Source organism: Alternaria arborescens, assembly GCF_004154835.1.
Source record: "Alternaria arborescens strain FERA 675 chromosome Unknown contig_15, whole genome shotgun sequence".
In the NCBI taxonomy this organism is placed as follows: domain Eukaryota; kingdom Fungi; phylum Ascomycota; class Dothideomycetes; order Pleosporales; family Pleosporaceae; genus Alternaria; species Alternaria arborescens.
Window position 1 is genome coordinate 145,154 of NW_021167870.1, and position 27,916 is coordinate 173,069.

Below are 27,916 nucleotides of genomic sequence, written 5' to 3' on the forward strand. Positions count from 1 at the left end.
ATAGATAAGATACTTGTTTCAGCTTCAAGTCTCGTCATCAGTAGAAAATGATTCGCCAGGAGCTCCTAGCCAAGCGTCCTCCAGCGTCTGTATACATATCGTTTCAAATTCAATGCCACGCGCAACCTGACCATTGGATGCGTCAATAAACACCAGATTTTCTTCGGCGCAGGGCCAGGAATGCTCGTGTGTAGCCCCAGCCCACATCCAGAAACCATCTGCGCAGACTATATGAATCTCTTCCACACTAGCAAACTTCATGAGTTCAGTTGATTCAGTATGGTAGAAGTATTCCTCTGAATTCTCTCGTTCAAACTTGAGACGCTTGACTGCTGATGCGATCGATTCGTAATTGCAGAACCTAGAAGCCCCAATATCCACCATATCAATGTTGAGATCTAACCAGACATAGCGCTGCTCCATGTCAGGAGAGCCTACTTCCTTGGGCCCTTCTTCTGCCCGTCGCTCATGGGGCGTGAAGAACCTCTTCATGGCGATCTCAGCCTCGTTGTTGACCTTGGATTTCTTTGTTGCAGGAGCGACCTCAAAGAAAATTCGCCTGTAAAGTCCAAGGTTTCGCGCTTCCCGGCAGGACTGTAGTATGGCTGGAATTGGCGTAGACGAGACCAGCTGGCCATAGCGTTCAGTCCCCTTTCGAGCACGTCGGACGTCGACGGTGCGCGGTTCGACGGTGTCCTTCCAGATCTGCTCTCGGAGCTCCAGAGGAAGCCGCGGAAATGGATGAAAAGTGGTCATGGTGTAGGACAGCGACCGATGTAGTTGAAGAGTAGCTCTAGCCCAGTTTTGTCCTGGAGGCCTCCCCTCATAGTGATTGCGATAGTCGCTCGGAACGGCATTCCGATGAAGATGCAAAACTGCACATCGCCACAGATGCTCAGACAAGCTGCATCACTCTGTACGCACGTTGCAAGTGTGTAGTAGTGTAAACATGAACCTCGAAAATGACCATCACTATAGGGATCCGCTCAAAGGACGATGAGACCCACAAGTGTAAGCGAGCAACGAGCTTCTAGGGCAACCGCAACCGCGTCGCTCTGCCGTTGCTTTTGCCATTGCAAAACAGGGTTCCACTACGCTGCGTCATTCATGATCCTAGTAAGATGACCGCGCGGGACGTTGCACAAGGGCTCCCATGCTTGCTGCGGACCTCCTCGACGAATCGCGTCGTGCGATCTGTAATGATGTGCACCGCGTACGTCACTGATCCGTGGATATGGTAGATGCTCCATACCTCACTACTCGTCGTTCAAGTCGACATAACGGAAGCCAGATACACTAACGGCCATTTACCAACTGTCCATCTATCCTGTTTCCTTGCTGGCGCTACTAGCGCATACAACTTGTCAACACGGCGCCTCAAGTCCCCTCTCGTCGCGCTCTCGCTGGCATTGCACTTATTTCTGTGCTGTCGGCTGTTGAGAAGCAGCGTAAGAAGAAGGGAAAAGATAAAGAAGAACAGTACAATTTCGACGCGGCCGAAGATATGTCTGGTGAATTGCAGACTATACCTGCGCGCCATGGCGTCGCGACATTTGTGCCCAGAGGCAGGACAATCAAGGTTATCAATACATATGGCAAGCAAGTGGTAAGCATGTGGGCGTTTACCCTGGGCCCACCACCAGAGGAGGGAGGTGATGAAGAGGGCGAAGGAAAGGAACTGGATGATGAACAAGTCAAGAAAGAGGCAGAGCAAATGAAGAAGGCTGTGGAGGAGGAGGGTGAGAAAGGTGAAGAGGCGGTCAAAGACAAAGAAGGCGAGTCAAACGAACCGGAAGAGCCGAAGAAAGATGTAGAGAACGATTCGGAGGAGCAGAAGAAGGATGCAGGTAGCAGTGGCAAGGAAACTCAATCTACTGAAGAGGCAGTCGAAAGTCCAAAAGAAGAAGCTGCTGAAGACCCACCCGAACAAGCTCCCGATACACCCGACAACGAGAAGACAACCGAGAGCACAGCGTCATCGTCGAAGCAGCCCAATAAGCGCACTTGGGCGTCATATCTCCCTTCGATCCCATACCGCAACAAGGGCGGTGCGAACAAGCAGGAAGCAGAGCAGAAGCCTAGCCCTGAGCAAGAGAAGAAACAGAACGAGGAGAATACCAAGAAGTGGTCGTCATACCTACCGACTGGAAAGAGTTTCTCTAGTTATGTGCCGAATGTCGAAGTACCCGACAAGAACGCCGTCGTGAGCGCGTTCAAGTCGAGCCATTACCGCGATCCGAACAAGAGCTATGCGGAACAGCTCTATGACTTCTCAAAGACGCCTGTAGGCGCTGGAACCATCGCTGGTAAGTTTTTCATCTTGTGATCTATATCGTAGGAGTGGATAGTGACATTAGACAGCTGCGACAGGCTCAGGCTACGCATCCTCGGCCTACGCTGTATACTCCGCATACGCCTCGACACATCCCTCCAACTCTTCGCAACCTCCAATGGAGTACCTCTCCCTTCCCCACACGCGCGCTTCCTCGCACAAACTCGTGCCAGAAGTCGATGACGAGCTCCTGACCAACCTGCGCAACCCGATCGTCACCCTTATTGAAGACACATCGCCCGGTGGACATGACACACTGACGGCGGCGTGTGACGCGAACCAGTACGCTTCATTAGGCGTTGATAAGCCGGCAGAACATGGTAGCTGTGCCGAGAACCTCGTCCTCGCGCTTAAGGAGATCAACGAGACGGCAGGACTCAAGGGTCCAAAAGCAGTTGGCGCAGACATCTCAGTCAATATCGCGCCCACGCCTCTTCATCTTTTCATGAATGCGCCTCTACAATCCGAGGGTAGTGACCAAACCGACGGTGCGGGCACAAAGGGCGTGACGCTTAGAGTCGATGAGCCCAAAGGCAAAAAGCGATGCTTCGTCCGCTTCCGTGCCGAGCGGGATGTAGTCATTGTATTCAGTGCTTGCCCTATGGATGTAGGAAAGCAGAATGGCGGACGGTGCATGGCAGCCAACTTCATGGTCGAAGACGTACAAGAAGGCGAGGACCTCGCCTCATCTATTGCATCTGGCAAAGCGAAGAAAGCACCGAAGAAACTGAACGAGAAGGAAAAGGCGAACAAGACGAAGCAAGAACCTAAAAAAGCGGATCAAGAAGACAAGAAAGACGACTCAACAGAGACGAAGGAAGCACCAAAGAAGCCTGAGCTGAAGAAGACTGAGTCGGCGAAACAAACACCCAAAAAGGATGAAGATCCAGCAGACAAGAAACCAGCGTCTAGCCAACAAGAATCATCTGCACCACAGAAGGAAGAGAAGCCAAGCGGCTCGACGACGTCTGAAGAGCCGAAGCCGAAGAAGAAGCCTAAGAAGCTTCAGGTGCGTAGCCAAGGTGCTTCCACGCCAGCACAGTCCTCGTGAAGCTAGTTGAGATACATAATGTGTGTTACAACCCAATGGGTAGCTTGAATGTTTATGCTTAGAACATATATGATAGTCTTGGTCACTTGCAGTACAATTTTGTAGCAGAGTAATGTTTATCGTACACCTCGGTCTTGTTATGTGTATCTTTACGATGAGATTCGTGACAGTAACTTACAAAGAACGATTGACTTCAGAAGAGCATATATATGGGTACTGAACAGTCACACTTTGGAGTTGGTAAGCAAGAGAATAAATTGAGGATCTGGCACAGTCAGAGGAACGAGGGTACGCTACGTCAGAATCCCTATCCGGTCCACCCAGGCTCGCGCAACCCAATGGCCACCTTTCCTAATTCGCAATCTCTTTAAGCAAGAGTAGCCCTAGCCTCCTTCCCTTTTACATAAACCGTCTCCATCCTCTTCTGCGGTACCGCCGTGGGTGCTGCACCATCCTCCCTCTTCCCCCATGAAATATACGTTGGTGGCGCTGGCTTCGGCCACGTAATACTCTGCCAGGGGAACTCTAAGCCAATACTGTTCTGTGGCTTCGGCTCTGCTTCTGCATCTCTCTCAGCTACTGCGGGTGCAGCAGTGGGTTCAGGCGCAGGAGCAGCAACGCGCTTTTCCTTACCCCAGATGACAGTGTAGGTGGGTGGATTGAGGCCGACACTGTTTGGCTGTGTTGGCTGTGATGGCGGAGGGAAGTCATCGTCATCATCATCGTCTTCGGGAAGCTCCGGCGATGGGGTGGGTACAGCATCGTCTTCTTGGCGCTTCTTGCCCCAGATCACGGTTACAGTAGGCGGGTTAAGGCCGATGCTGTTTGCTTGGGTTGGCTGAGAAGGAGGTGGGAAGTCGTCTTCTGGGTCTTCCGGAAAAGGTTCCTCAGGGAAGGGATCTTCTGGGTCGGTGGGGTAGGGCTCTTCTCCATCTTCGGGAAGCGGTTCTTCAGGTGAAGGAGTAGGCTCGGGTTCGTCATAGTTCCAGGATACACTGAAGTTAGGCGGGCCTACTGTGATCTCGGCAGGGGGAGTAGTAGTGGAAGTATAGATAGGAGTAGGGGTCAGGGTTGAGGGAGATGAGGATGGCGAAGGACTAGGCGTTGGGGTAGGGAGAGGAATAGGGGATGGTGATGGTGTAGGCGTGGGTGTAGGAGTAGGCTTGGGCGTTGTTGTAGCTTTAGAAGAAGACTTGGAGGTTGACTTCGACGTTGACTTCGATGTGCTCTTTGATGTACTCTTCTTCGTCGTAGTCGTTGTCTTCTTAGTCGAAGTCGTTTTTGTCTTCTTGGTAGTCGTAGAAGTAGGCTTTGCTTCTCTTCTGTTCAAATCCCAACTCACGCTGAACTTAGGGGGCGATAGACTGATGAAAGCGCTCTTGGTTGTCGAAGGCACTGGTGCTGGGGAGGGAATTGGCTCCGCGGTTGACGACGGCTTTGGAGTCAAAGTTGGCTTTTCTGTTGACTTCAAGGTGGACTTTGACGTTGGTTTCGTTGGTTTCGTTGGTTTCGGTGGCCATGGGTGCCACGGTGGGTAGGGCTTCTTGGTGGACGAAACCTTGCTGGACGAAGCAGATTTGGTAGAAGAAGACACTGGAGCCTTGGAGCTGGTGGTAGGAGCTGTGCTGATGGTGCTTGAGTTGGACCGAATGGGTGGCAGTGATGTGACGGTGGGATATTCAGAGGTCGGTTCTGGTTTTGGCGTTGATGAAGCACCTGGGCCATCTCCGTCCCAAGTAACACTGTATGATGGCTTACCAATGCTAATCTGATCGCTGGGCTTAGTTGGAGGATATGCAGGCTCCTCAGGCTCTTCCGGCTCGGGAGTTGGTGCGGGACCTTCTGTCGCCCAGCTTATCCAGAAGGATGGTTTGCCAATACTGAATTGATCTGTCGGCTTGGACGGAGGTGGATAGTCGGGTTCTTCAGGAGCTGGCGTAGGCGCAGGTCCACTGGTCTCCCAGCTGATCCAACCAGATGGCGTGCCGATACTGAATTGATCCGTTGGCTTGGCTGGAGGCGGGTAGTCAGGGTTTCCGGGTGCATCTGTAGGAGCTGGTCCAGTAGTCTCCCAACTGAGCCACCCCGATGGCGTTCCAAGACTGATCTCATCGGTTGGTATGGAAGGAATAATAGGCTCTTGTGGCTCTTCGGTAGGTTCCGAGTTACCAGTATCCCAAGAGACACTCTGCTTGGGTGGTGTGACCCCTATCTGGCGATTGTGTAGACCTGCAGGCGCTGCATGAGCACTGGAAGACAGTCAGCGATAGTTTCTTATTGTAGGTATCATGACCAACCCGATAGCGAGGCCAAGAAGCGCAAGCACGCTATTCCGTGCAAAAGCCATATTCCAAGAGTAGCGTCTTACGCAAAACTAGATCGTAAGATACGAGCACACTCCAGAATTGACACATTTACTGCGACTATGCGAAGAAGTTATAGACTTTGCTCGGTTCGTCATTCCGGTCGAACTGCCCACATAGGCGACGAGTTTGTGTGTAAATGAAAGATACGAGCCTAGACAGCATCGCACCGTACGAGACATCGGTTGCACGTGTGCGATACTGCGGACGTTGCATTAGCGATGCTTGATAGTTGTGAATCCGGGCTCTAGGTCGTGCTTTCGATCTCGCAGCGCAATATATCCTGATAGCCGTCGGGTGCAGCTGTGGCATGACCTGGAAAGGCCTAAATATAGGGACACATCGTGCTCTACAAAGGGTTGATTTGGCGAAACATGGGGACGTACGGCAGAATTAAAGTGGTTCTTGTTTGGCTATATTGCTGGCTATTTGATGTGATCGTGACATGCATGGGGACAGCCGAGAAGTCCAGGGTCCTCCACGCAATGCCCTTGCATGTTCATATGAGCCGGTGCCAGCTCTGAACCTCTCGAAATCTCGACAACGTTATCTCTGTAACGTGTAGACCCGGTCTGAATGCGGACACGCTTGGCACTTTCCTGTTTGTTCGAAAAAAGTGAAGCGAGAATCACGATATTCGCATTCGGAAAGGTAAAGACTTATAGTCATTTACTCCAGGGTAATTCTCGGCCCAAGTACCCTCCAGATGGCCTATCTTTAGACAAGACGAAAGAGAATTGTAATAAGTCGTACTGATAACGTCCTTGGCGGGCAGCCTGCGAGTGTGCCCATGAACCCAGTGAAACACGCGATACTTCTTGTGCCGGCAGCCGAGGTGGTTCATGGTGGCTGATTCCCTAGGCGCTAGAAAATGACCTTGAATAGCCAGGCACCAATGTTCTCGGCCTATACAGAGTGCTTCGAACCCTCGTATGCTATGCGTTGTATACACATAGCATGCAGTGTGATGAGTTCACCCATCCGACGGAGGATCTAAGAGCTTATCCAGCGGCCATTTGCGTATTGCCCGTATGCTGAGTGGAGCGAGGTAGCCGGCTTCGAACATCTCGAGGCCAGCCCATCCTATCATTGCAGCATTGTCGGTGCAAAACTTGGGTGGCGGAAAATGTAGTTCAACATCCGGAAACCCATGGGCGCAAAGCGTCTTTGCTAATCTGATGACCGTTAGCACACTTTGTTCTTACTGGTCGACGACGCTGCATGCCTTCGTACTGATGAATCAACTTACATGTGTCGAAGAAATAAGTTGGCGGCCACACCACCAGCCATGACAACTGCGGGTGCATGTACGATGTCCTGTTGAGATTGCAGGCCTAGAACCACCCGCGAAGCGACATGTTCAAACGCAGCACGCATAGTCTCACGTGCTAGATCTTTCCGTTCTTCGATGCTGACGTCGACAGCCGCCCTCTCGACTTTGTTGAATTTTCTTGTCGCCGGATCCATGCCAAATCGAACGATGCGCTCAACCATTGTGGTAATGCCGGAAAAGCTCAACTCGAGACTGTTGATTTTGACCCCTCCACCTGCCTTGGTCAGTGGTCGGTTGAGAGCCCAGCCCCATTTGGTTGCGCTCTTCCGCATCGCGTCTTCATGGTTCACCGGCACCTCGTACCAGCTGTATTGACAGCCGAAGGTTTCTAGGTAGGTCTTGGCAGTATGCACAGATGGGGTTGAAACAGCTGTGGATGAGTCGCCAGGTGTTGGCCGTGTTCGTGGAATGTCTAGTAAAGCAAACGCTTCTAGAAGCGCTCCGTACATAGTACTCTTCGATGTCTGCATTATCTCTGCAGGCAGTACGACGCGTGCTATTTTGTCCAAACACTCCCCAATAGCAATGTCATTTGTAGAGCCTAGAACGCGATGGTCTGTCAAGGACGCCGAGTGTATGAGCAACGTATGGCCTCCAGATGCAAGAACCGATAGGAATGGGAACTTGGGAGGAAGTTCGGTCGTTGTCGGATCGTGAAGGACTGTTTCGGCGGACGGATCTTTCTGCTCGACGTGGGCTTCGAGGGCGCTGACCATGCGTGGTGTGAGGGCATGAGCTTGCATGTGATGTACTCCAACGAGAGGTTTCTAGCATGTGCATCAGTAGCAGGTCCTTGTATAGAAGCTAGTGTAGTACCTGCCATGCGACAGCGAGTCCCTTTGCAGTATCAAGGCCAGTAAAGAGATTACTGCGCATGCCCGGCCCACGAGTGACCGACACAAAGTCGGGCAACCTCCTCGCCGCAATATCTATTGCGCCCGTCTGTGTCCCATCTGCCTCTGAAGGAAGCGCTCCATCTCGCATAGGGAGAGAGCGAAGGGCTTCATTCACAAGAATAGCAAGACTCTCCTGGTGAGACAGAAGCGATACCAGTGGATGCACGCCTTGATAGATGGCATTGTCCGATGTCACCTTCTTGTGGAAATGTAGTTGGGCTGTCGGGCGACCATTTTGCGTTCCTTTTTCGATTATGGCTACTGATGTATCATCGCAAGACGTCTCGATGGCAAGTGTCATCAAGCAGCGTCGAGGCCTCCATTGCGGCGACTGAAGCGTTCGCGATCGGACGACGGCTTGGAATGTGCTGCACCGAGGTCGCATGCCTCGAAGGACGGCAGGTATATAGCTCGTTCGCGTGAAGTGGGGTGTTGAGGGCCAGACGCGTTGACGATGTGCATGCAGGTGCGCGCACAATCCTGCAGGAACGGCGGAAGGGTTCCGAGTCAGGAGTGACGTACGTCCCGAAGCTTCGAGCCTCACATGCCAACACGACCATTTGACATCACCTGAGTCTTCACCCCTAACCATCTTGACGATGCGATCAACATCCGACAACTCTCTATCCCATGGCTGACGTAGATAAAGGGACAGACGGCCCAGAGCCATACTCGTCGGCGGGCTTCGACTTCACCCTGCTACCGGACTACGACAACGACTTTGTCCAGGAAGAGCACTTTGTCGAATTCGAGAAGGCCTTGGCCGCGCCCGAAAACTCTCCCTCGACCGAAGACCTCACAGCGCCGCCGCCCGAGCGAACCTTCATCTCCGCCCTCAACGACTGGCGCCCCGTCCACCAGCGCGTCAAGCGGCGCAAGAAGAGCAAAGCGCCCCCGCGACGCGGCAAGGATGAGACGCGCGAAGGCTTCGTCTACGTACTTCTCAAGTGGCCACTACTGCTAGTGGTGTTGGGCTGGCTGCTGTTCCTGAGCATAGCCTACGTCTTCACTCGCCTGTACATCTACCTGTACGAACACTGGATAACATGGCGAGGCACACGCCAGAGACTAAGACAGCGACTGAACGACGCGAGATCGTATGAGGAGTGGATAGAGGGGGCAAAGGAGCTGGACGCATACCTGGGCAACGAATCATGGAAGGAGAAGGCTGACTACGCATACTATGACAGCAAGACCATCGCAAGAGTACATCAACAGATGGTCAAACTACGCGAGAAAGCCGAAGCAGAGGAAAGGGCTGGATCAGGATCAAACGCCTCCAAAGGCCAACACACTGCTGTTGAGGACCTCCGCGCGCTCTTGGAAGGTAGGATCCTTTGTCACACCACCACAGATGACCTCTAACGACAGATTTAGCTTCGATGAAGAACAACTTCGTAGGATTTGAAAACCCGCGATTGTACAGCGAAACTTACTACGGAACGAAAGATCTCGTTCAGAAGTTCGTCGACGAAGCCGAGACATCGCTCGCTTTCCTCTTGCGGACCAACCAGCTCGATGCAGAGAACAAGCGCGCCCTGTTCAAACACCTCGGCAGCAACTTCGGTCGCACTGCACTATGTCTGTCCGGAGGAGCGACCTTTGCATACTACCACTTTGGTGTGGCCAAAGCTCTGATGGATGCCGAACTGCTGCCAGAGGTCATCACGGGTACATCTGGAGGAGCGCTCGTGGCTGCACTGCTATGCACAAGGACCGACGAAGAGCTAAAGAAGCTGCTCGTACCAGCTCTGGCTCATCGAATTACAGCATGTCACGAAGGCATCCTCACTTGGTCAAAGAGATGGTACAAGACAGGAGCGAGATTCGACAGCGTCGACTGGGCAAAGAAATGTGCTTGGATGACCCGTGGCAGTTTGACCTTCAAGGAGGCATACCAGAGGACCGGGCGCATACTGAACGTCTCATGTGTGCCCTCAGACCCACACTCGCCCACTATCTTAGCCAACTACATCACAGCCCCAGACTGCGTCGTCTGGTCAGCAGTCCTGGCATCTGCTGCCGTTCCGGGCATACTCAATCCGGTGGTATTGATGAAGAAGAACAAGGACGGCAGTCTTTCGCCCTACTCTTTTGGACATAAGTGGAAAGACGGCAGTTTGCGAACGGACATTCCACTCAAGGCACTGAATCTCCACTTCAATGTTCGATTCTCGATCGTAAGCCAGGTTAACCCCCACATTAACATCTTCTTCTTTTCGTCCCGCGGATCGGTCGGTCGACCTGTCACTCATCGGCGAGGACGCGGCTGGAGAGGTGGCTTCTTAGGCTCGGCCACAGAGCAATACCTTAAACTTGACCTCAATAAATGGCTCAAGGTGCTTCGGCATCTCGAATTGTTGCCTCGCCCGCTCGGCCAAGACTGGAGTGAGCTTTGGCTGCAGCGCTTCAGCGGCACTATAACCATCTGGCCCAAATCCATACCTTCAGACTTTGTTTATATACTTACTGACCCCACGCCGCAACGATTAGCACGCATGATACACGTTGGTCAACAATCAGCTTTCCCCAAACTGAAATTTATTGCGAACCGCGCAAAATTAGAATACGCTATTCAAGAAGGGAGGCGAAAGTTCAGACCTCGTGGTGCACGCGATGACGATATAGTTAACGCTTTGAGCGAGGAAGACCTCCGCAGCTTGCTGAAGCGCACAAGAAGCGATGGTCCGGAGGATGGTGCTCTGTACCCAGCATCGGGATCAGAGTCCTCGTCGACAGCAGAACCATCGCGACCTGGTTCGCCCGTGAATCTTCCTCTCGGCTTCACGTTCGCTCGCAAGAAGAAGAATGCGCCGGCTGAACTGGCAGTCACAGATGACAAACTAGACGTTCCTGATAGTCCGTCACTGGGGAAACGATTGAGCGGATGGTGGTCCGCCATGTCACCTCAAGCTACAACACACTCTACAGAGCTCAAGTCTCGCCCACGCGATCCGCGATATACTCACGACCGTCCGAATTCGATGTTCGAATTCAGACCATCCGGCGACATGATAGGCATTCCCAAAGGAAGAAAGCAGAGCGAGGTTTTCGACGACTCGGACAACGCAGACGAATCTCAGGACACTTCTAGACGCAGACAGCAGCACAAGGGGGGCGCATTTGGTGACACGGATGCCGGTATGGAAGACGCTGACGACCATGGCGAGGCAGCAGATTTTGGCGATGATGAAAGAGATCAAGATGAAGTGCAGAATGTTGGAGTAGGACTTGGTCTTGAGGGACAAGCCTTGTAGTGTTTCCATTTGCCTTATACCTAGAGTAGACTGTAAACAATTTTAATGGGTAAATCTTTCAAAAAGTTGGTTTCGGACTTTGGTCTCGCGATAGGTTTCTCAGCTGCGAAAACGTTTGTTTTCTACAAAGTGTATAACCTTCTGAGCAGAAGAGTGTAGTGTCTAGTGCACGTGAGAGTCGCGTCGACGGCTAGACCCGGCGGCTTGGCATGTCGTCATCGAGGACACGCTCTGGACGCGCTATCACACGGCTGCCTATGCCAACCACAACTTGCTTGCACATGAACGGCCACAACTCATAGCCCTTGAGACCGATGGACCGCGTCTTTGGAACATCGCCATGGGTGTCACCGGTCTCTGGACTGTCTTGCAGCCCTGCGCGCGGCCGATTAAGATCGAGACGTTGAACAAGAAGCGGCTCGCCGTGGATGCCTCCATCTGGATTTACCAGTTCCTCAAAGCAGTGCGAGACAAGGAAGGGAACGCGCTACGCAACAGCCATATTGTTGGTTTCTTTCGCAGAGTATGCAAGCTCCTCTTCATCGGCATCAAGCCCGTCTTCGTCTTCGATGGTGGCGCACCGGCGCTCAAGCGACAAACTATCAGCAACCGCAAGTCGCGCCGTGAGGGAAGACGGGAAGATGCAGTGAGGACAGCGGGGAAGCTGTTGGCTATACAGATGCAGAGGGCTGCTGAGGAGGAAGACAGGAAGCGGAAAGAAGCTGCAAAGCACCCTAGGGAAGAGCCGCAGCAGCAGCAGGAGGAGGAAATACCCGATAACTTGGTCTATGCAGAGGAGCTCTTGCAGAATGATCAGGAGCGTGCGCAGAATCGCACCTTCAAGAGGAAGGATCAGTATCATTTACCAGATCTGGGCAAATCCATGTCTGAAATGGGCGCTGCAAACGATCCCAGGGTAATGTCCCTCGAGGAGTTAGAGGAATACGCACGCCAATTCGATAGGGGCGAGGACATCAATGTCTACGATTTCTCCAAGATTGACTTCGACGGCCATTTCTTCCAAAGCCTACCTCCAGCCGATCGATACAACATCTTGAACGCAGCCAGGTTGCGAAGCAGACTCAGAATGGGGCACTCGAAGGAACAGCTCGACGCCATGTTTCCCGACAGAATGGCGTTTTCCAAATTCCAGATCGATCGTGTACGCGAACGTAACGAACTTACACAACGATTGATGAATCTCAACGGTATGAACGACGATGCTTTTGGAGCAGGCGGATTCAACCGCGTCGCAGGTGAGAGGGACAGGGAATATGTACTTGTCAAAAATGATGGAGTAGAAGGCGGTTGGGCGCTCGGAGTTGTGTTGAACAAGGAAGAGGGCAAAGCACACAAGCCGATCAATGTGGATCTACCGGAGCGTCCTGCTGAAGAGGATCAAGAATGGGAGGATGACGAAGATTTCGAGGACGTTCCGATCGAAGGCCTCAACCGATTGCCCAAGCCCAAAGGAGGCCTCAGTGCGCAAGAGAAGGAAGGTCGCGAGTTTATTGCGAATGAGCTGGCGACGCGACGTAGGAAGCTCTACAAGGCAAGGAAAGAGAAACCAGCACAGTCCAAGCCGCAGAGAGCTGCTCCAGTGAACCAGGATCCTGACTCACTATTTCTTGCTGACGATAATGAAGAAGAAGATTGGGAGAACGTGCCTATGGATGGCGTGAATGATATGGGTGACGCAGGGGATGATATCGAGAACGAACAGTTGCAGCAAGCCATTGCGTTGTCGATGCAGCCAGAGAAGCAAGACGTTGCTGACGAGTCGGAAGACGATCCAGTGCGTGAAGTTTTCGAACAGAGGCGTGCTGCTGAGGCCAACCCCTTCACTGGGACGAAGGGTTCTGGAATGGCTATCGCAAGGCTGGCGAATCAACGTAGTAACAAGCTTGCGCCGAAAGGCCCTTTTGAAGGGAGCGATAGCGAGGACGATATGGACCTCCAGGCTGCATTGGCCGAGTCTCGAAAGTCGAAGCGACCTGTCAAACCAAGACAACCATCGCCTAAACAGCAAGATTCAACCCCAGCACCAGCCGTGAAACCTGCGACCAAGCCAAAGAATGCTGCCGGATTTGACGGCCCGTTGCCTTTCGAGAGGCTCAACTTGGGGAACTCCCTCCTGGGCAAGAAGAAGATGGATAAATTAGAAGCGGATAACGCAGGAGGCTTTGAAAAGGACTACGGGCAAGAAAAGAAGACTGCCGCGCCACTCCCGCCATGGTTCAGCGGCCAACGAGACATTGCAAAAGAAGTGAACGCCCAGCGGGAGGAAGAGAAGCAACAGTGGGAAGAGGCACGTCAAGAAGAAAAGTCCAGGTTTCAGTTTCAGCAGCTCCCAAGTCTTCGGAAGCCGGAAACCAAGGAAATTATCGACCTCGACGCGCCCGCTAGCCAGAGCCAGAAGCAAGTAGTTGCAATCGACTCGGATGAAGAAGCCGATGCGCAAATGGAAGATGTGCCAATTGAGGACCCTGAGTTGAGGATAGGCGATCTTGCCGACAAAATCAAAGCAGAACCTCCCAAACCGCTCTCTCCGCAGCAGAAGTCACCTCCTCGCCAGGATCCTGCCTTGACAAAGAAAACTCCATTCGCTGACGATTCCGACGATGAGCCAGTAGATTGGTCCGAAAGTGAACCTGAAGAAGAGAAGCGTGCACAACAGAAAGCGACTAATGGCGAGAAATCAGAGTCACTTGCGAAGCAACCTTCAAGGTCTCCTTCCCAAGCATCAGAGGAATTCGAGGACGTACCGATGCAGACAGAGACAAATGTTTTGCCTGAGCCTACGAAGTCGCCATCGCCAGAGTTCGAGGATGTGCCTATGCAAAGCGAATCCGTCGCAGAAGCTGTACCACCAAAGTCCCCATCTCCCGTATTCGAAGATGTCCCGATCCGTCAGCAAAGGCCACATCGACCTCAGAGGGAACTCTCTCCCTTGCAAGGCCCAGACGATTTGACAAAGCCTATTGTGCCCCACAGTGACGTAGCGGACGACAATGCGCATTTTGAAATGCCAGAAGGCAACGAGTCAGATCAATACTCAGACCCTGAGGACGAAGAGCTTTTCGCGTCCCTTGCAAAAGAGGCAGAAGAACACGCACGCTTCGCTCAGGAAGTGAGTAACAACACTGCCGCGCGTGTAAACTTTGACGATGAGCTCAAACAACTTCGCGCACAGCAGAAGAAAGACCGTCGAGATGCCGATGAAGTTACTCAGACTATGATCGCAGAGTGTCAGCATTTACTGACCCTATTCGGACTACCATACATCACAGCTCCGATGGAAGCAGAAGCTCAATGCGCCGAACTTGTGAATCTTGGTCTTGTTGACGGCATTGTAACCGACGACTCCGATACCTTCCTCTTCGGCGGTACCCGTGTTTACAAGAACATGTTCAATGCAGCCAAATTTGTCGAATGCTACCTTGCCCAAGATCTCACCAACGAATTCAGCCTCACACGCGAGAAAATGATCGCCATCGCACAATTGCTCGGCAGTGATTACACAACAGGTATCCCTGGCATTGGGCCTGTCACCGCATTAGAGATTCTTTCCGAGTTCCAAGACCTAGAGTCATTCAGAACCTGGTGGGATGGCGTTCAGAACGGAACTATCAAGAAAGAAGATGATGCTAAAAAGCCTTTCCGAAAAAGGTTCCGCAAGAACCAGGCCACGAAACTGTTCTTGCCGCCGACCTTTCCCGATCCTCGTGTTGCGGAAGCTTATCTTCATCCTGAGGTCGATAGCGATCCTGAGCCTTTCCAATGGGGTGTTCCTGATCTGGCTGCTTTGCGCACATTCTTGAGTTCCCAGATTGGATGGAGTTCTGAGAGAACGGATGAGGTGCTCGTTCCTGTCATTAGGGATATGAATCGGAGGGAGAAGGAAGGTACGCAGGCAAATATCACAAGGTTCTTTGAGGGCAACGTTGGAGCGGGAGCCTTTGCGCCGAGAGTGAGAAATACGGAGAGCGGACCAAGTGGGAAGAAGAAGGGCATGTCAGCTGCGGGAAAGAGAATGGAGGCCGCGTTGACTCGATTAGCGGGGAGGGGTGATGCGGCAGCGACTGAGGATGGAGAGACTGAAAATACGAATGCGACAGCTAGTGGATCGACGGGGAGGACGAAGAGAAAAGCTGCGAGTAAGCCCGTGTCCTTGGCCGAGCAGGAAGAGGGGGGTGCGGCCGCGGATATTGAAGAAGAAGAGGAGGACGAGCTCTACAAGGAACCTACAAAGAAAAAGCCCAGGAAGACACGGAAAGGGAAAACAGCCAGTTAATTAGAGGTACATGTAGAATCATCTGGTATCATATATATGCCTACTCTATCCTATCTTACAACAGCCAAACCACCTTCCAGTGTCCTCAAAGTTTCACGTTCCCTCCTTCAATGCTCTTCAGATCTTCCACAGTAAACCTCCTGTAAGTGCCATCCCTTAACCAATACAGCACATCTCCCTTCTCTTCCATGACCTGCGGATCAATTCCTTCCTTCTGCAGCTCAACCTTCTGTTGTTTGTTCGTTCCCGTCAACTGCATCTCTCTCGTTACTCTTATCCAAACAGGTACCGCAAACGCCGGTAACTCCTTCTTGGCATGCTGTGCCAGCTCTTGCAATAGCTTGTCATTTACCTCGCCAACGCCTTGTTCAAAAACAATGGCTGCGCACCCAGCCCGCCCATCATGTCCAGGGACACTGACACCATAGACGTTTGCCTCGGCAACCGCTGGATGCTTGCCCACGGCTTCTGAAACCTCTGCTGTAGATACGTTTTCCGCTTTCCAACGGAACGTATCGCCAATGCGATCAACGAACCAGAACCTTCCTTCGTCGTCCCATCGCATAAGGTCGCCCGAACGGAAATACGCATCCCCTTTCTCTTTAACATCCCTGATGATTTTCGAGTTTGTAGCTTTCTCGTTCCCATAGTAGCCCTGGAAACCGTCTTTTATATTTGCTGCGTCGAGCTTACCGAGGAGTTCGCCGTTTTCGTTGTAGTCACTGATTTCACACAAGCCGGTGACGGGGTCGCGAAGAGGTTCTGGGGGATCGGAATTGGGATCCATGCGTACCAGGGTAAGTTTGCGCGACATGAGAAGGTTTCCCAGCGACCCGTTTCGGGCGATTGCGCCGCTGGAAAAGGAGTTTGTGGAGCGGTTGAAGAGACCACCAGGCGCTTCTGTTGCAGCGTAGAACTCGTAGATTGTTTCTATGCCGAAACGTTGTTTGAATGGCTCCCAGACATCTGGGCGTAGGCCGTTGCCAAAGGCGGCTCGTATGCTGTGTTGCTTGTCTAATGGAGAGGGCGGTGCAGAGAGAAGGTAGCGACATGTTTCGCCAACGTAGTGCAGGATTGTAGCGTGCGAGGAGCGGATTTCAGGCCAGAATGTCTTGTGCGAGAATTTCTTAGATAATGCGATGGTGCTACCAGCGCGCAGAACAGCGCATGCACCAAGGACGGAGGCTGAGCTGTGGTATAGCGGCATGGATGTGTAGACTATGTCGTTCTTGAGGGACATCCAGTTTGCGGCGAATTTGGCGCCGCCGCCGCATTTGCCCCAGGACATTACGGCGGGTTTGGGGAGGCCTGTCGTGCCGGATGTGTAGATGAGCATGGCCATGCTGCTGCGCTTTTGGTCGGAGCGAGACGAGTCAGGAAGGCGCGTGGGTGGATGGGTGAGGATGGTTGAGGTCAGGGCATCGTCGAAGAAGATGATTTCGAGGTTTCGTTGCGCGGTCAAAGGCTCGGAGACGGCGCCTGCTTCGACAGCAGCCTGGGGGGTTTGCGCCTGGTTCTTGACCGATAGTGGAACGTCCGACTGCTCTTGTTCAAAAGTGTATTTGACCTTGTCGGCGTGCTGCACACGAGTGAGGCCATGCTCCTTGAGCGCATCTTGGCTGAACTTGTCCTTGCTCTCCTGGTCCACCAGCACCAACCGCGCCGTACTCGTCTTGATTGTGTGTACCAGCGGCTTGCCCGATAGGTTGTAGTTGATGAAAGCCGGCTTCGCACCGATGCTCCAGAGGCCAAACCAGACCCACATGAAGACCTCTGAGTTCACAAAGTCCATTGCGACAATCTCATCCTTTTCCACTCCCTTACTCTTGAGCCAGTTGCCATAGCGGAGCACCACATCGTAAGCCTGGGCATATGTCCATGTCTTTCCCTGGAATATGATCCAGGCGTGGTTTGCGCGCGAAGAGGATTTGGCATGCGCCTCGAGTTCGTAGAAGAGGTTCAGGGTGTCGCGTCGTTCTTGCAGCGCGCCGGCGATGCTGCTGCCAACGAAGGAAGAAAGTAGCGGCCAGTCGTATGTGAAGCCATGGCGACCGTTGAGGTATGCAAGACCGGCTGCTGCTGCAGGCAGGGCGAGAGGGAGAACTGGTAGTGAGACATGTTAGCGAGCTGCAGGATGCGGCGCGGTCCATGGATGACGCGAGATTACCTGACATGGCCGGCGGCCAATAGAGTTAAAGCAACCGTAAGGTAAGTGAGAGATGCTAAAATGCCACAATCTGCAGAATCTGAGAAACTAGAAGAAGAGGATACATCCTCTTACTATTAATTGACCAAACTGCCGCAGCGCTCCCTGTCCTCAGCTAGTGACGTTTGACCTCACAGGCTAGTGGCACCATGGGAGCTGTGGAGCCGAGGCACATGTTAGGGCACCCCCGTTCTTCCTCGAGTAAGCCTTCAACCTTCTCCCTCCTCCACGCCTTGTGGCTGCTTTCCCCTCATCGCCTAGAGATGGGCCACCTCTCGTGCTCCAAGGAGAAAGCCACATCCCGCGCTCGCTTCCGTTGCGAGCGACAGGGCATGTATGGCCTTGATCAACCGGGGTACACTACCACCATCCTCACACAGCAGGTGAACAACGCCGACCATCTACAACTCAATGGCTGTGCCGTCAAAGCTGGGAGCCCATGATCGCAAAACCAAGACAGCACCTTGCATCAATCATCATATAGTCTTGTGATGGACGGCCGTTTGCGGCCAGCACAACAACTATCTGCTCCAGGTAGCCTTTGTCCACTACCTCTGTACCGTGACAAAGACGCACCTTCACTGTTTTGCATTCAAATGCCCTTCGCTTTCGTAACAAGATAGTCTGCCCATTTTTCACTCGAGTCGAATTGACAATCGCCTGAAAAATAGACGTCTTGGTTTGTTTGCTACACATGCATGATTGAGCTGTCGTCTGCTAACGTGCCCAAACTAACAGCGAGCACACACTTTCTCAGATCGAGTTTGCCACTTGCAAACGCATGATGACGTTCAAGAACCAAGACCGCGGTGCCGCCGATTCTCCGGAGCTCATCAATATCGCAGATTTGGAGATTACCTCAACCAGCAAAGAGGAGCCGACACAGCGGGAGGCCAACGACCGCCGACTAGCTCAGGCGATTAGCTATCTTGTCAAGGAAGGAGGTAGTGATTCCCCTGCTACGTTCATGGACCGGGTTGATCGTATCGACAATTCTCTTCTCCTGCCACTTACTCAACAAGGACGCAATTTCGATATTAGACTGTTCAATCGCGTACTTGACATAGTCAGTGAGGCACAGCTCGATTTTGATAAAGCTGCCCAAGAAGAGTCATCAGAAGAAGATTCGCCATCAATGTCCAATAGAAAATCACCTATGCCGGAGAGTGTAGAGGAACCACGAGAATACTATACGCCGTCTGCAGCAGAAGCTCTTTACCGGAAAGGTGACGGTTTGAATGAGCCTCACTCCAAGCCTCACATGCCATTGCCTGCAACACAAGGAGCCGCAGCAGAGAGAGGAGAAGATGTGCCTAGCGAGCGCGTTTTCAAATATGGCGGTCCAGACAACGAAGTCGAAAGCTGGTACAAGGACTATCCAGCCTCGCTACCGTTTCCCGAAACCTTCCAACTGGCGCATTGGGAGAGTCTCAAAATGAACTACAATATCTCAGAATCTGGCAAACAGATGAAAGCAGAAGGCAAGATTGTTGAGACCAATGTATCTTTCGACCATCCTGCGCTTCAGCAGTACAAAACTCTCCCACCATATGAGTCTGGATCGCGCTTCAAGCTTCCAAAACCTAGCACAATCGTCGAAGAAGAGGTCAACCGGCTGGGAACACGGAAGAGCCTTGAAAAAGCCGTGCAAGATCTCAACAGGAGCAGTGACGAGGTGAACGCCGAGGGAAATTATCGATATACTCCCCGAATCTTTTTGAAGAAATTTACAGTGGGGGCTCAAGGTAAGCAATGAAATCCTTCTCAGTAACTACGAAATAACAGGGATTTAGTAGACCCAACAGCGATCCGTCATGCTGTTAACACGACACCTACAAAGGCTTGCACTGATACCATAGGTAACATTTCTCAGCGTGATTCAGCAAACACTACTCGGAAAGGACCTGCAGTTAGAACCCCAACGAAGCAGACCTCCAAGCACCCTCAAAGCTCAACAAAGCACACAAATCTGGTGCCACCTACATCGAGAGCTCAAACCACATCGCCCGTAGTAAGAAGGATTAATCGGGAGCGCGCAACATCACTTGAGCGTAGCCCGAGACGTCAGAGCGGTGTTAGTACCGTGCCTCCAAGTCCTGACTCACCAACAAAGATGATTGCCGTTCATCCACAAGTAGTCATAGAAAAGCGCGTAAGTAACCGCACACAAAACTTTGCTGCTCCTGTGTCTTCCAAGCCGCAAACCGCCCCGGACTCGATCAGCTTCGCCACCCAAAAGGGTACTACGAAGAAACTTACCAAGCGCAAACGCAGTATCAGTGAACAGGACTACACTGTTGATCACAAACGCTCGAAGCCTGTGAACTCCTCTGTACTGAGGAGCTCTGTTCGGACTAGAGCGCAAGCAACTTCAGATAGACCCGTTCCCTTCGTGGCTGAGGAGTCTGGTGAACTTGACGACTTTGGCGAAGGCGATGTCACAGAAGCTCTCAATCAAATTCCCGCCGCGGTCATTCCTGTCAAAGTCAAGACTGCCACGAAATCAAAGGTCACCAAATCTAGAGCAGGGACTAAGAAAGTGACTAAGAAAGCCACTATTGCAGGCAAAGTAGCGGGTAAAGCGCAGAGAAAGGTGGTAGTGAAGGAAATAACCGACGAAGAAAACCATACGCTCCCGGTCACTCAGAAGCAGATGAAGAAGCTTGAGACAAAGGCTGGAAGTACTAGAAGTGGGTTGAGGTATCTCAAGGAGTGAGTGATTGTAAACTCCAGAATTGAGATGACGTCTCACGACGTGCGCTATGTAGGGTATGCTGGAACACAGTCAGCCGTCGCATGACCCAACTCTCTTAGAAGTCACAAACGCATCTTTTCTGAAGTTTTCTTCAATGTTTCTGGTAGTCCCGTGTGCTGAGCAACGCCCCCGCACATGCTGTTCCGAGCGATTAGTGGGGTATCGCGCTAGGACAAAGTCAAGTCCGGCAGCGCACGAAGAAAGAACCGCATGTCGCCAGTGGTGCCCATGGAGCGCCGATGCCATGGTGAGTAGTCTCAAATACCCCAGATTATCATGCTTGGCAACCTTCTCACACGACCTAGAACGAATCCGGCGCATTCCATCCGATCGCATGCGAGTCCTGTCGCAACAAGAAGTCAAAGGTTCACACTACACCTTCAATCTGGAGAACATTGACTAAACGCTCACAGTGCGATCGTGAACTGCCAGTCTGCTCGCAATGTATATCTGCAGGAACCTCATGTCGGTATCCGCCGATCAATAAAAGGTACAAGGAGAGCGATTTGCATGAGACGAAGTTGACTGTTGTGCTAGAGGCATCCCTTCGGGATACATATCATTCATCGAACAGCGATTACTCGAAACTGAGTTCGTCGTACTGGAGCTTCTTTCCACCATCTACAGCTCCCAGGTACCGATCGAAACGCAACGCCTTTCTGATATAGATCGTCGGGTGTTAGCAGAGAGTGTACAAAAGCAGGCTAAGTCGAGCAGGGTAGAGGAATGGAAGCGTCATCCTCTCAACACGGACGAGGAGCGTCTATCTTGGTGGTCCAAAAGACAAGATATTTTGACGAAGGGTGTCGAAGCGAATGTTGGCTATATCGCTCAAGTCAGCCCAGCATCGACAGAGCCGTGGGTAACGGAATCAAGTCCAGCAGTGGCACAGTATGAGGATCTACAACAATCAGCCATTGAGCGGTTGAACGTCCCACCTGCACAGCAGCCTCAGCCAACGCGATCTGCGTGGCAGGCAGTGCCAAATATACCAGAAAACATAGAACCAGCTTCAGTCACCCAAGGCCAGATTCAGGACATGGCAGGCGTTCCGCCGGTGAGGAATTTCGGAAGCGAAGGGTACCACGATGATAGGTTGGAGAGTTCGGCACCTTCAGTACAGCACTCCACGACCCTCCACTCGCGGCCATCAACCACGGAACAGTGGCGCAAGTATTTCTGAGAGCATTTGGATGTTGGCAGCGATTCCTCTGGGTCCTTAACATAGAAAGTTGAAATTGTAGAAACAAGTGCATGTAGCAAGTCAAACATGGTTCGATGGTGCATCAGCTTCCAGCCCCCCCAGAACTGACTCGCACGACGCTAACGTCATTTGGCTCCATAGCTTGCTAAAGCGTCATCTTCGTCGCGCTTGCCGATGCCGAAGTCATACACACCCCAGCCTCTTCTGTTCTCATTTCACTTCGCGTCAGCCTCGGCAGACATCATCGCAGCTGCACTAGTCATAACACGGCTGCAGCTTATCTCCCAAGCTTGATGTGTTTGGGACTGCCGCATAGGTGATGGCCGAAGCCACCGTGAGGTCCAACAAGCGACAAGCTCATCACGATGAGTTGGAATCCAACACAGCGGCGCCCGATGTCGGTGCTGTGAGGAAACGCAGAGCGTTTCTTCAGACGATGGGTCAGCAGCTTCGGGAATTCGGAACTGAAGGAACGAGCCCTCAGGATCATAATCGCAACACGTTCGGCACCAGCCCTGGAAGTAACCTCAGACCCCCATCCAGCGCAGGTAATGTCGCAGCAAACCAGGCGTCCGTTCGGCATGTCGATACGCCAGAGAGTGATGCTGCGCCTGGAGAAGATGATCAGTTACCTGCAGGCGCAGCAAAAAGTGCGTCAAGGTGGCTCTGGAAACTGGACGAAGTACGTCCGCTTGAATTAGAGAGCGTCACGCCGACGATTGCTTTTGACGACCTTCTCGAATGGAGCCAGTCTTACTTCGACCATTGGCATCCTGCTTTTCCGTTCCTCCACGCACCCTCACTCCTCGACTATTTTCGTCAAATAGCGCAGAGAGGCGTTCGTATCGCAGCTCAATCTACATCAAACGAACTCCAACACATTATAGTACGCTCGATCATGTCAATATCTATCCATGATCGACGACAAATGAGCCCTGCAAGCAAAATGATGCCTGCAATCCTTGTCTTCCATTCAATCAACGATGCCATCCGGAGTGTACAATTGGTGCTAACTGAGGAAAGCTCTATTCGCTCACTACAAGCTCTTGTCAGCGTTCAATTGTTTCTGATTACGATGCACAGGTATAATGCTGCATCCCGTCTAGAAGGCTTGGCTATTCGTATGGCCTTCCAGCTAGGTCTACATCGTTGTCCATTGCAACTACCAATACCAAGCAAAGAAGCAGAGCTAAGGAAACGACTTTTCTGGTCTGTAATCTGCATCGATAGACACATATGCATACGGCTCGGCACTCCACTAGGGATACGGTCGGATGAGGCAAATGTCTGTTATCCGCACACGGAGCAGCACACTGAATCGGAGCCTCAAACAGATGGTATGTACGCAAGGAATGAGATTTCGAATGTGCCAAGGCTAATTCTTCTCTAGACCTCGAGCGCGATAACCGGCTAGACTTGCTGGATTTTCTCGCTCGACACGCTGATATTCGTGGGTCTATTATGCAAACGCGACACCAATCTATGTTACATGGTAGCACCGACGATATCGACCAAGCCCTTGAAGTAGAAGCCGAGCACACCAAATGGTGGAACACGGTCGATGAACACCTCTCCGATGACCAACAAACACAGACTATATCCAAAACACACCAAGTAACTCTCATTGTCCTTCGCTTTGAGTCGGTCCTCGCTCTGCATCGCTCAGTATTAGCGACATCGAAGAAGAACGCAGCATACAATGCGGCGCTACAACGATGCATTTCAGCCTCACGCTCTATAATCAACACATTGCATAAAGCTCTCCGGGGGTTTGGAGCGTCCGATGGCTCACCTGGTCAACATGGGTATGAGAGAACCCCTCTGCTCTGGCCCTCATTTACTTGGGCAGTGTGGATGAGTACGTTCATCATTCTGTCCGCGGCTGCAGAGGAACAAGTCTCGCGCGATATCGCACTGAGGCTGTCAGATCGAAGTGTGCAAATCCTTAAGCACTTATCTTCGAGGGGTACAAGTTGGCCAGATGCATGCATCGTCGCCGTCCAGAACCTTGCTGCGCGACTGGGCAAGCAATCGAATCGGGGCCCCACGAACACATCTGGAGACTGTTCGCGGACGGCAGTTCGTTCAACTCGTAACTCTTCGCTTGGGGTTGGTAATTTGCCAGCTCAGCGACAAACATCAGAAGCTCGTCTGGCAAATCATACACCAGTACGACCCAATCCAGTGACAGGCACAAACACTCCAGTGGGACAGCCGCAGAGATTGAACAACCAATCACATGCAGCATCTTCTTCTACAACCTTTACGAACACAGCGAATGAGCCGAGTTTTGCGAACGTCAACTTACACCACACGGATGTGCAAGCTGTGAATAGCCTGGGAACTGACTACCTTGCGGGCGCAGGCAACTTTCTTGGTATTGCGCAACAATATTCTGATAATCCATTACCCAACGAAGAGATCATGCATCTTTTTAATGGTGAAGACATCAATTACTGGTTTGGAAACGATTCGGGAATGGCCGGCAATTCTCTTTATTATGATCAAAATTTCCATTGAGCTACTATTGGAATATATGCAAGAAAGTCAACAACTAATTAACCTGATTTCGGCGCTGTTACCTTGCCCAAAGAGGCTGACTTGAACGCAGCATGAATCTCCTGCTCCGCGCCATCCTGTAATGGCAAGAGACCACTCCGTACTGTTGCGTGCTCTAGGATACCTCTCGCCACCAGACCGTGCTTCAGTGCAACGGTTCCCTCCATGTGCGAGCCCCGATGGTAAACGTTTCTGGTGACTGGGAGCAGTCTGTCATGAACAGCCCTCGCGCGTGGGTAGTCTCGTGCCTTGCCAGCTTCAATCATCTCCAGCAGCGGCTCAGGGGCGATGTTGCCATATCCGACAAGCATGCCGTCAACATCAAAGCACGTGTGCAGCAGGTATTCGTCGTGGCATGTGAGGATTGTCAAATCGGGGTTTTGCTTCTTGATGATAGGGATTTCGACATCCCAGCGGCGCATGTTGCGGACACCGTTCTTCATAGCGATAACACCAGGTTGCGCGGCAATCTCAAGTAATGTGTCCAAGTTGTAGGTAGCCTTGGTGTTGTCGGGGTATTGGAACAAGATGAGAGGAAGTCCAGACTTCTCGTACACGGTCTTGTATCGGTCTTGTGGAGCTCCCGGTTGGTATCCGAAGCGTAGCCAACCATGGCTGGGGTAGAGCAGACCTGCCTGTGCGCCAGCAGCCTTTGCGCGTTGGGCTTCGAGTGCAGCCACTTCAGTACCCTCGGTAGTGATACCAGCGATGATGGGTATTTTGTTGTCTACGGACTTGACGAAGGCCTTGATGACGTCTACTTGCTCTTCCTGAGTCAAGAAGGTGCCCTCGCCAGCATGTCCAAGGACCACCAGACCCTTTACGCCTGGGATACTGCCGAGCCATGAGCCAAGGCGCTGAATGGCTGCGTAGTCGACCGAGCCATCCTTGTTGAATGGGGTAACCGGCGCAGGGACGAGACCTGCTAGGTCAATTTGGGGAGCTTGCTTGATTCCAGGCATTGAACCCATTGTAATGGTGGGAAGTATTGGTGTTGAGGTAGGAAGTGAGAGTTGACTGTGGATGAGAATGGAGTGTGTTGGTTTGTGTTTGATGATGATGAGACTTGGACTGATTACCTGCACTATATGTATTTCGCTATCCATCGCACATGAATGCCGAGCGGCAACCGTTTGGCGATCTCACTCCCGTGTGTCACTTCGTGCTCCATCTCCAGCGCGCGTTCGGGACGCGGACTTGGGTAAGTCCGCAGTAGTCCTGCGAGAACTCATCCCGACATGCGATTTTGGACCAGTCTTGGTGTCGTACGAGTAGTATGGACTTGGATTGTTCCGATGTAGCGCCTATAGGACGCCCGATGGACGGGTAAGGTACCCCGGGCTTGACTTTGTCCGAACTAGTGTCCACCAGCCGCAAGCCGCTCTCCACCCTGGAGAAGCCGACGGTTCTCACGGCCAATTATTAGGGTTTTCTACTGGACTCTTCTCAAAGGTAGCGGATGATGCGAACGCCCTCGTTCTCCCCATGTTTCCTCCGCTTCGCGACAAAGAACTTGGGGTCTGGGGAAAGTCCGGGGTCAAGCTTGGTCGTGGACTTTCTGGGCAACATTCGTCCAGCTGGGGTATATAGCAAAGACTTTCCTTGCAATCTTCAATCATCTCGTCTCTCATCGAGAAATCAAGTTGAGCTTTGGCATATGACTTAGACATATAACCTGCACTTTTGACCACTGTCAAAGATGGCCAGCACCAACCCCAACCATTATGAGGATACCGAGAAAAACGTACCACTGCAAATTGACGATGTCGCAACATCGGAGAAGGATCTCAAAGCCCAATCTGCGCTCGATGGCGCAGATTATAGTGGCGCGATCGCGAAAACGGACCCAGCGGAGATTGCACTGGTACGCAAGCTTGACATGCGAGTAATGCCAGCACTCTTTTGCATGTATTTTCTGTACGTCACTAAGTCCTCCAAACTTTGTAACCTCATCTGTAAGAAGCTGCTGATCACGTCGGTGTTAGCAACAAGCTCGACCAGAATGCGATAGCGAATGCACGACTGAACGGCCTCGAAGACGACCTTGGCCTAGTCGGAAGCCAATACAACACTTGTATATCCATCCTTTACGTCGGATACCTATTCGCTCAGATTCCCAGCAACATGCTCATGTCATCTAAGAAAGTGCGACCTTCTCTGTACATGGCCGCGTGTTGTTCAGTCTGGGGCTGTGTAGCAGCTCTGACAGCTCTTGTCAGGAACTACACTGGGTTGGTCCTGGTACGCTTCTTCCTCGGTTTCGTAGAAGCGCCATTCTACCCTGGTGCTCTGTACATCCTGAGCATGTTTTATACCCGCAAAGAGATAGCTACAAGAGTTTCTATCTTGTACGCCGGGAATATCTTTGCTGTGTCTTTTGCTGGGCTCATCGCCGCTGCTACGTTTGCGACGCTGGACGACAAGCACGGAATGCATGGATGGCAATGGCTGTTCATCATTGAGGGCATCGTCACAGTGGGCGTGTCTATCGTCTGTGCTTTCTTGCTGCCGGATGAGCCGCTGACCACGAGGTGGCTGACTCCCGAGCAACGACAACTGGCGCACGATCGCATACAAAGGGATACTGTTGGCCTGGAACAAACCAGAGGTGTCAAAGCTGGTTTCATGCAAGCTCTGCGAGACCCAAGACTTTACCTGCTGGTCTTCATGCAGAATATGCATTTGAGCGCCACATCCTTCAACCAGGTATGTCACACGAAACATGTCCTCAACTCTATACAACACCTGCTAACCTTACCCAGTTTTTCCCTACCGTAGTCAAGTCTTTGGGCTTCAGTACCACTATCACGTTGGTCTTGACTGCTCCACCATCGTTAGTCGCTGGTGCAGTAGGTATCGGCATCGGAATCTCATCCGGCAAATTCAACGATAGAACATGGCACATCACAGCCATGATGGGACTGGCAGTCGTCGGATTTGCTATTAGTGCTGCCACGCTCAACACCGCCGCACGCTACATCTCCTGCTTCCTTTTTGCTTCCGGTTAGTCACTTCTCTCTTCTCCAGTTCCCATTATCTACTCCCGTCTACATACTAGCAACTAACGCACAATACTACAGGTGTTTACTCTGTCAACTCCGTCATCCTCGGATGGGTATCAGGCACACTTGGCCAGACAGCCGAGAAGAAAGCAGTGTCACTATCCATTGTGAATGTGGTCTCTATGGCTAGCTTTATCTACACGCCTTATCTGTATCCTGCGAGCGACGGGCCCAAGTATGTGATTGCTATGAGTAGCAATGCGGCATTTGCAGGTGCGTGTATTGCATCAGCCTGGGCGCTTAGAGCGTGGCTTCAGGTAACGAATCGGAGGTTGAAAAGGGATGGCGTTAATGTTTTCTACGCATATTAGTTTAACTATTGTAGTCTGTACCTACTAAGTGCAACTAAGGTCGGTGTCTTATAAGGGCATCTGCTATGAATCAGAACCATATTTACTGGTGCAAAAGCATGGGATAACTCACAAGAACGTGCCTTTGGTAAGTGTTCATGTGTAAGAGTCATGTAGATCTTCTATCATATGCGACGACCACACTGTGCAAGAATGGTACATGTATCTTATGAAACGCTCGGAATATATTATAGATATTAGGAGATGATCGCCGAATACAGCAGCAGCGAATTACAAGGGTATCGTTGAAAACC

The 27,916-nt window shown here is 51.9% G+C and overlaps 11 protein-coding genes across 11 annotated transcripts; 5 read left to right on the forward strand and 6 right to left on the reverse strand.

Annotated features, from left to right (window-relative positions):
• Positions 1–24: 24 nt before the first annotated feature.
• On the reverse strand, positions 25–756 carry AA0111_g6849 (hypothetical protein; the record flags this gene model as incomplete). Its single annotated transcript, XM_028653116.1, has 1 exon — positions 25–756. The coding sequence occupies one exon, from the start codon at positions 754–756 to the stop codon at positions 25–27; it is 732 nt and encodes a 243-aa protein (XP_028505333.1).
• A 397-nt stretch (positions 757–1,153) lies between these two features.
• On the forward strand, positions 1,154–3,383 carry AA0111_g6850 (hypothetical protein; the record flags this gene model as incomplete). The annotated part of the gene is made up of 3 exons (XM_028653118.1): positions 1,154–1,213; positions 1,352–2,306; positions 2,362–3,383. The coding sequence occupies 3 exons, from the start codon at positions 1,154–1,156 to the stop codon at positions 3,381–3,383; spliced, it is 2,037 nt and encodes a 678-aa protein (XP_028505494.1).
• Positions 3,384–3,750: 367 nt separating this feature from the next.
• Positions 3,751–5,730, reverse strand: AA0111_g6851 (hypothetical protein; the record flags this gene model as incomplete). Its single annotated transcript, XM_028653119.1, has 2 exons — positions 3,751–5,632; positions 5,681–5,730. 2 exons carry the CDS (start codon positions 5,728–5,730, stop codon positions 3,751–3,753), a joined length of 1,932 nt encoding a protein of 643 aa, XP_028505493.1.
• Positions 5,731–6,719: 989 nt separating this feature from the next.
• On the reverse strand, positions 6,720–8,063 carry AA0111_g6852 (hypothetical protein; the record flags this gene model as incomplete). The annotated part of the gene is made up of 3 exons (XM_028653120.1): positions 6,720–6,921; positions 6,996–7,846; positions 7,896–8,063. The coding sequence occupies 3 exons, from the start codon at positions 8,061–8,063 to the stop codon at positions 6,720–6,722; spliced, it is 1,221 nt and encodes a 406-aa protein (XP_028505492.1).
• A 542-nt stretch (positions 8,064–8,605) lies between these two features.
• AA0111_g6853 (Patatin-like phospholipase domain-containing protein) lies at positions 8,606–11,232 on the forward strand (the record flags this gene model as incomplete). The annotated part of the gene is made up of 2 exons (XM_028653121.1): positions 8,606–9,302; positions 9,353–11,232. 2 exons carry the CDS (start codon positions 8,606–8,608, stop codon positions 11,230–11,232), a joined length of 2,577 nt encoding a protein of 858 aa, XP_028505491.1.
• Positions 11,233–11,572: 340 nt separating this feature from the next.
• AA0111_g6854 (DNA repair protein) lies at positions 11,573–15,526 on the forward strand (the record flags this gene model as incomplete). Its single annotated transcript, XM_028653122.1, has 1 exon — positions 11,573–15,526. One exon carries the CDS (start codon positions 11,573–11,575, stop codon positions 15,524–15,526), a length of 3,954 nt encoding a protein of 1,317 aa, XP_028505490.1.
• Positions 15,527–15,611: 85 nt separating this feature from the next.
• Positions 15,612–17,700, reverse strand: AA0111_g6855 (Fatty acid transporter protein; the record flags this gene model as incomplete). The annotated part of the gene is made up of 2 exons (XM_028653123.1): positions 15,612–17,629; positions 17,694–17,700. The coding sequence occupies 2 exons, from the start codon at positions 17,698–17,700 to the stop codon at positions 15,612–15,614; spliced, it is 2,025 nt and encodes a 674-aa protein (XP_028505489.1).
• An 816-nt stretch (positions 17,701–18,516) lies between these two features.
• On the forward strand, positions 18,517–20,448 carry AA0111_g6856 (hypothetical protein; the record flags this gene model as incomplete). Its single annotated transcript, XM_028653124.1, has 2 exons — positions 18,517–19,477; positions 19,526–20,448. 2 exons carry the CDS (start codon positions 18,517–18,519, stop codon positions 20,446–20,448), a joined length of 1,884 nt encoding a protein of 627 aa, XP_028505488.1.
• Positions 20,449–23,176: 2,728 nt separating this feature from the next.
• On the reverse strand, positions 23,177–23,350 carry AA0111_g6857 (hypothetical protein; the record flags this gene model as incomplete). The annotated part of the gene is made up of 1 exon (XM_028653125.1): positions 23,177–23,350. The coding sequence occupies one exon, from the start codon at positions 23,348–23,350 to the stop codon at positions 23,177–23,179; it is 174 nt and encodes a 57-aa protein (XP_028505487.1).
• An 899-nt stretch (positions 23,351–24,249) lies between these two features.
• On the reverse strand, positions 24,250–25,221 carry AA0111_g6858 (hypothetical protein; the record flags this gene model as incomplete). Its single annotated transcript, XM_028653126.1, has 1 exon — positions 24,250–25,221. The coding sequence occupies one exon, from the start codon at positions 25,219–25,221 to the stop codon at positions 24,250–24,252; it is 972 nt and encodes a 323-aa protein (XP_028505496.1).
• A 728-nt stretch (positions 25,222–25,949) lies between these two features.
• On the forward strand, positions 25,950–27,623 carry AA0111_g6859 (hypothetical protein; the record flags this gene model as incomplete). The annotated part of the gene is made up of 4 exons (XM_028653127.1): positions 25,950–26,167; positions 26,236–26,956; positions 27,013–27,253; positions 27,331–27,623. 4 exons carry the CDS (start codon positions 25,950–25,952, stop codon positions 27,621–27,623), a joined length of 1,473 nt encoding a protein of 490 aa, XP_028505495.1.
• Between the last annotated feature and the right edge of the window lie 293 nt (positions 27,624–27,916).